Here is a 6,914-nt window from a genome sequence, read left to right as displayed (position 1 = left end):
ACCCCCGCAGATCCCCCCTCCCCACAGATCCCAGCTCCCCACCTCCCCACAGATCCCAGCACCCCCCTCCTCCCCACAGATCCCAGCTCCCCCCCTCCCTCCCCACAGACCCCAGCTTCCCCCCTACCCACAGTTCCCAGCTCCCCCACCTCCCCGCAGATCCCCCCTCCCCACAGATCCCAGCTCCCCACAGATCCCAGCTCCCCCCTTCCCACAGATCCCAGCTCCCCCCTCCCCACAGATCCCAGCTCCCCCCCTCCCTCCCCACAGTTCCCAGCTCCCCCCTCCCTCCCCACAGACCCCAGCTTCCCCCCTACCCACAGTTCCCAGCTCCCCCACCTCCCCGCAGATCCCCCCTCCCCACAGATCCCAGCTCCCCCCTCCCCACAGATCCCAGCACCCCCCTCCTCCCCACAGATCCCAGCTCCCCCCTCCTCCCCACAGATCCCAGCTCCCCCCTCCTCCCCACAGATCCCAGCTCCCCCCTCCTCCCCACAGATCCCAGCTCCCCCCTCCCCACAGATCCCAGCTCCCCCCTCCTCCCCACAGATCCCAGCTCCCCCCTCCTCCCCACAGATCCCAGCTCCCCCCTCCTCCCCACAGATCCCAGCTCCCCCCCCCTCCCCACAGATCCCAGCCCCCCCCCCTCCCCACAGATCCCAGCTCCCCCCTCTCCACAGATCCCAGAACCTCCCTCGCCCACAGATCCCAGCTCCCCCCTCGCCCACAGATCCCAGCTCCCCCCTCGCCCACAGATCCCAGGCCCCACTTCCCCACAGATCCCCCCTCCCCACAGATCCCAGCCCCCACCTATGAACTTATAAGAGCCGGGACCGGACATAAACCCATGTTCTCCTGAACAGCGATCTAGTGAGTGGGCCGCTCTCCGGAGACAAAGCTTTCTTCTTTTGTTCTCCCCCCTCGGAGCACAAAGCTGAATGAATCATTTGCGTTTAGCATAAAAATGCAGCGCAGTCCACGCCACGTGCACGCTGCGTCCTCCCCGCGACGTATGGATAAAACATGAAGCGAGAGAGAGAAGGGGGGGTGGGGGGGAACACGCGGCGATACATGAAAGCGATCCCCCCGTGAACAGCGAGCGACTTTCCGCTCCTTACGCCTACTCGCACAACCAGCGCCCCTCCCCGCCCGCCACCAATACAGGGATTTTCTCCTCGGCGGATCAGAGCACAAGCGCGGCCTGGGATGGCGGGTGGGCGGCGGGCACAGCGTGATAAAACACGACAAGCTAGCCTGCGGGGCCCGGAGCCAGCGCTTCATAGGATAAAATCACCCATCCCCCCCCACACACACAAAACTCCCAAATATTGACCGCGGCTGCTGCAGGGGAGAAGAGAACCCGTCGCCTCCTTCTTGTCACTTCTTCCCTGCGACAGCGGTGGCCAATATTTGGGAACCTCCATCAGCGGGCGCCGCCGGGTCTAATGAAGCCCCGCCCACAAAATGGTGACCCTGGACGGCGCACCAGCAACCGGAACATTTGGATGGAAAAATCTTCTTACCTTGACACTGGAATCCTTGTTTCCCGAAACCCCTGAAAAGAGAAGAAGAAGAAATGGAAACGTTACTTTGTTATCCCCGGAAAAGATCAACAAAATATACAATGTATCCAAATGTGACAAGCAGGGTGGTGATTGGCTACGAGGGGGAGAAGCCACGCCTACAATCTACTACAGAGAGACAACCTTGTATACAGATCAGTGTATAATAATAAAGGGGGTCCAACCGGCTACTAGCAAGGGGGACCTAATAAAGGGGGTCCAACCCACTACTAGCAAGGGGGACCTAATAAAGGGGTCCAACCGGCTACTAGCAAGGGGGACCTAATAAAGGGGGTCCAACCCACTACTAGCAAGGGGGACCTAATAAAGGGGGTCCAACCCACTACTAGCAAGGAGGACCTAATAAAGGGGGTCCAACCCACTACTAGCAAGGAGGACCTAATAAAGGGGGTCCAACCCACTACTAGCAAGGGGGACCTAATAAAGGGGGTCCAACCCACTACTAGCAAGGAGGACCTAATAAAGGGGGTCCAACCCACTACTAGCAAGGAGGACCTAATAAAGGGGGTCCAACCCACTACTAGCAAGGGGGACCTAATAAAGGGGGTCCAACCCGCTACTAGCAAGGAGGACCTAATAAAGGGGGTCCAACCCACTACTAGCAAGGAGGACCTAATAAAGGGGGTCCAACCCACTACTAGCAAGGAGGACCTAATAAAGGGGGTCCAACCCACTACTAGCAAGGGGGACCTAATAAAGGGGGTCCAACCCGCTACTAGCAAGGGGGACCTAATAAAGGGGGTCCAACCCGCTACTAGCAAGGGGGGCCTAATAAAGAGGGTCCAACCCACTACTAGCAAGGGAGGCCTAATAAAGGGGGTCCAAACCACTACTAGCAAGGGGGACCTAATAAAGGGGGTCCAACCCGCTACTAGCAAGCAGGACCTAATAAAGGGGGTCCAACCCGCTACTAGCAAGGGGGGGCCTAATAAAGGGGGTCCAACCCACTACTAGCAAGGAGGACCTAATAAAGGGGGTCCAACCCGCTACTAGCAAGGGGGCCTAATAAAGGGGGTCCAACCCGCTACTAGCAAGGGGGGCCTAATAAAGAGGGTCCAACCCACTACTAGCAAGGGGGACCTAATAAAGGGGGTCCAACCCACTACTAGCAAGGGAGGCCTAATAAAGGGGGTCCAAACCACTACTAGCAAGGGGGGCCTAATAAAGGGGGTCCAAGCCGCTACTAGCAAGGGGGACCTAATAAAGGGGGTCTAACCCACTACTAGCAAGGAGGACCTAATAAAGGGGGTCCATCCCGCTACTAGCAAGGGGGGCCTAATAAAGGGGGTCCAACCCACTACTAGCAAGGGAGGCCTAATAAAGGGGGTCCAAACCACTACTAGCAAGGGGGGCCTAATAAAGGGGGTCCAACCCGCTACTAGCAAGGGGGACCTAATAAAGGGGGTCTAACCCACTACTAGCAAGGAGGACCTAATAAAGGGGGTCCAAACCACTACTAGCAAGGGGGACCTAATAAAGGGGGTCCAACCCGCTACTAGCAAGGTGGGCCTAATAAAGGGGGTCCAACCCGCTACTAGCAAGGGGGACCTAATAAAGGGGGTCCAACCCGCTACTAGCAAGGGGGGCCTAATAAAGGGGGTCCAACCCGCTACTAGCAAGGGGGACCTAATAAAGGGGGTCCAACCCACTACTAGCAAGGGAGGCCTAATAAAGGGGGTCCAACCCACTACTAGCAAGGGGGACCTAATAGAAGGGGTCCAACCCACTACTAGCAAGGGGGACCTAATAAAGGGGGTCTCCACCATAGGGACCTCAGACTTCTTTCTAGGCCTCAGTAGACGACATGACGGCCGCCCACCCAGCCCTGGAAAGTAGGGGTCTCCTTTCAGTGCACTTCATGTGAGTTTCCCATTCCACTGACAGCAGCGATATTTATTGCGCTCGTTCCGGGCGGACGCCGCCGTTCCCACGCACAAACATCTGTGAGAATGTGGAATGGTCGAGACACGCAGACAGCTGGAGAGGGGAGCGGCGACCCGTCAATTCAGAAGGGCGAGGAGACCATGCGACCCCCGGAATGGAGGAGCGTGCGGGTTATATGGTGCCCCACAGGCGACGCACCTTCCCTGCAGCACCCTGGCGTTGTATGCAAATGAGGGGTGGAGTCTGATTTAAAAATAATAATAATAATAATAATAATAATAATAATAATAATTGTTCTCATTGGTTCGTTTCCTCAGGAGATCTGGAGAATTCCCGCCTCACGGAGAGAAGGTGCGGCACAGAGTCACCCCACACATGACCTCTGACCCCCGGGGACCGCAGTGCGCCATTCCTGTGTACTCGCCGTCCACAGACAGAGGATCCGACACGTCAGAGCGACACACGAGGGGCATAATAAAGTCACATTGTTTTTAATAATATATTAGGACCAATTAGGGGTTAAAGCCTGCCTGATCAATGTTTATAAACAATGTTACTTTATAAACATTGATCAGACGAGAGAGATACAAACAATGTTACTTTACATATCTCCATCTTTGGTCTGATCAATGTTTATAAACAATGGTACTTTGTATCTCTCTCCTGTAACATTGTTTATAAACATTGATCAGACAGGAAAGAAAGAGATATAAAGTAACTTAGTATCACTCCATCTCCTGCCTGATCAATGTTTATAAACAATGTTACTTTGTATCTCCCACCTTTCCAATCAATGTTGTGTTCATAGTAGCACGGTTGGGGGGCGGAGTTGCAGAGTGACACACCCCCCCTCATATACATGTACGGGGCTCTCATTAGACGTGTGAATCACTCGGTGACCACAACTGGTTGAACCGCCTTCCCCTCCTCCTCTCCACCACGGAGGAGCTCAGGAATCCGGCAGAGAAAATCTCCGAGTGACTTCACAAATCTCTGCGGAATGTATGGAGGACACCGATCACCAATGTCATCCCATCCCCAGTGTGACCCCATCCCCAGTGTGACCCCATCCCCAGTGTGACCCCATCCCCAGTGTGACCCCATCCCAAGTGTGACCCCATCCCAAGTGTGACCCCATCCCAAGTGTGACCCCATCCCAAGTGTGACCCCATCCCAAGTGTGACCCCATCCCCAGTGTCACCCCATCCCAAGTGTGACCCCATCCCAAGTGTGACCCCATCCCAAGTGTGATCCCATCCCAAGTGTGACCCCATCCCAAGTGTGACCCCATCCCAAGTGTGACCCCATCCCAAGTGTCATCCCATCCCAAGTGTGACCCCATCCCAAGTGTGATCCCATCCCAAGTGTGACCCCATCCCCAGTGTCACCCCATCCCAAGTGTGACCCCATCCCAAGTGTGACCCCATCCCCAGTGTGACCCCATCCCAAGTGTGACCCCATCCCCAGTGTGACCCCATCCCAAGTGTGACCCCATCCCAAGTGTGACCCCATCCCAAGTGTGACCCCATCCCAAGTGTGACCCCATCCCCAGTGTCACCCCATCCCAAGTGTGACCCCATCCCAAGTGTGACCCCATCCCAAGTGTGATCCCATCCCAAGTGTGACCCCATCCCAAGTGTGACCCCATCCCAAGTGTGACCCCATCCCAAGTGTCATCCCATCCCAAGTGTGACCCCATCCCAAGTGTGATCCCATCCCAAGTGTGACCCCATCCCCAGTGTCACCCCATCCCAAGTGTGACCCCATCCCAAGTGTGACCCCATCCCAAGTGTGACCCCATCCCCAGTGTGACCCCATCCCAAGTGTGACCCCATCCCAAGTGTGACCCCATCCCAAGTGTGACCCCATCCCCAGTGTGACCCCATCCCAAGTGTCATCCCATCCCAAGTGTGACCCCATCCCAAGTGTGACCCCATCCCAAGTGTGACCCCATCCCAAGTGTGACCCCATCCCAAGTGTGACCCCATCCCAAGTGTGACCCCATCCCAAGTGTGACCCCATCCCAAGTGTGACCCCATCCCAAGTGTGACCCCATCCCAAGTGTGACCCCATCCCAAGTGTCATCCCATCCCAAGTGTCATCCCATCCCAAGTGTGACCCCATCCCAAGTGTGACCCCATCCCCAGTGTCACCCCATCCCCAGTGTCACCCCATCCCAAGTGTGACCCCATCCCAAGTGTGACCCCATCCCAAGTGTCATCCCATCCCAAGTGTGACCCCATCCCAAGTGTGACCCCATCCCAAGTGTGACCCCATCCCAAGTGTGACCCCATCCCAAGTGTGACCCCATCCCCAGTGTGACCCCATCCCCAGTGTGACCCCATCCCCAGTGTGACCCCATCCCCAGTGTGACCCCATCCCAAGTGTGACCCCATCCCAAGTGTGACCCCATCCCAAGTGTGACCCCATCCCAAGTGTGACCCCATCCCAAGTGTGACCCCATCCCAAACGTGATCCCATCCCAAACGTGATCCCATCCCCAATGTGATCCCATCCCAAGTGTGATCCGATCGGTGTTCTTCTCCCATCCCCCCCCCATCCAATAGATTGTGTTCTGTGTCTGAGAGCTGCTCCCAATGTCCGGAGCTCACAGTGTGCGGCAGAAAGGATCCTCAGATTATTTGCCAGAAGTGTCACCGTAGGAGAGCGCTGGGTGTTTCCCACAAGGCACATCCCCACCGGGAGACGCTGAGCCCGACCGGCACAGGTGGTGGGTGGGGGGGGACCACGACCGGCACAGGTGGTGGGTGGGGGGGACCACGACCGGCACAGGTGGGGGGGACCACGACCGGCACAGGTGGTGGGTGGGGGGTACCACGACCGGCACAGGTGGTGGGTGGGGGGGACCACGACCGGCACAGGTGGTGGGTGGGGGGGGGACCACGACCGGCACAGGTGGGGGGGACCACGACCGGCACAGGTGGTGGGTGGGGGGTACCACGACCGGCACAGGTGGTGGGTGGGGGGGTACCACGACCGGCACAGGTGGTGGGTGGGGGGGACCACGACCGGCACAGGTGGTGGGTGGGGGGGTACCACGACCGGCACAGGTGGTGGGTGGGGGGTACCACGACCGGCACAGGTGGGGGGGACCACGACCGGCACAGGTGGTGGGTGGGGGGGGTACCACGACCGGCACAGGTGGTGGGTGGGGGGGACCACGACCGGCACAGGTGGTGGGTGGGGGGTACCACGACCGGCACAGGTGGTGGGTGGGGGGACTACGACCGGCACAGGTGGTGGGGAGGAAAAAGGAGTGTATGAGGAGAGGAGCACAGCGGGTGATTTCCTCCAGAAAGTGATAAAAGACGGCGGAGCCCCTCCCCTCCCCCACACTCTCAGCTGTGGGAACTCCGACTTCCAGGGGGCTCCTCCCACTCCACACACATGGATGACACACCCACTCACCTCCAACCAATCACGTCG

The 6,914-nt window shown here is 57.8% G+C and overlaps 1 protein-coding gene across 1 annotated transcript in view; it reads right to left on the bottom strand.

The window, feature by feature from the left end:
- Positions 1–6,914, bottom strand: part of PRKCA (protein kinase C alpha) — a gene marked incomplete in the record, with an annotated part of 253,925 nt that overhangs the window by 236,873 nt on the left and 10,138 nt on the right. Inside the window, 1 exon segment of the mRNA XM_040331294.1 lies at positions 1,524–1,555. Within this exon segment, the coding sequence (XP_040187228.1) occupies positions 1,524–1,555 (32 nt within the window).

This window comes from Rana temporaria, chromosome 12, assembly GCF_905171775.1.
Source record: "Rana temporaria chromosome 12, aRanTem1.1, whole genome shotgun sequence".
Taxonomy (NCBI): Eukaryota; Metazoa; Chordata; class Amphibia; order Anura; family Ranidae; genus Rana; species Rana temporaria.
The sequence above is the reverse complement of the archived record's forward strand: the minus strand, read 5'-3'. Positions and strand labels throughout refer to the sequence as shown.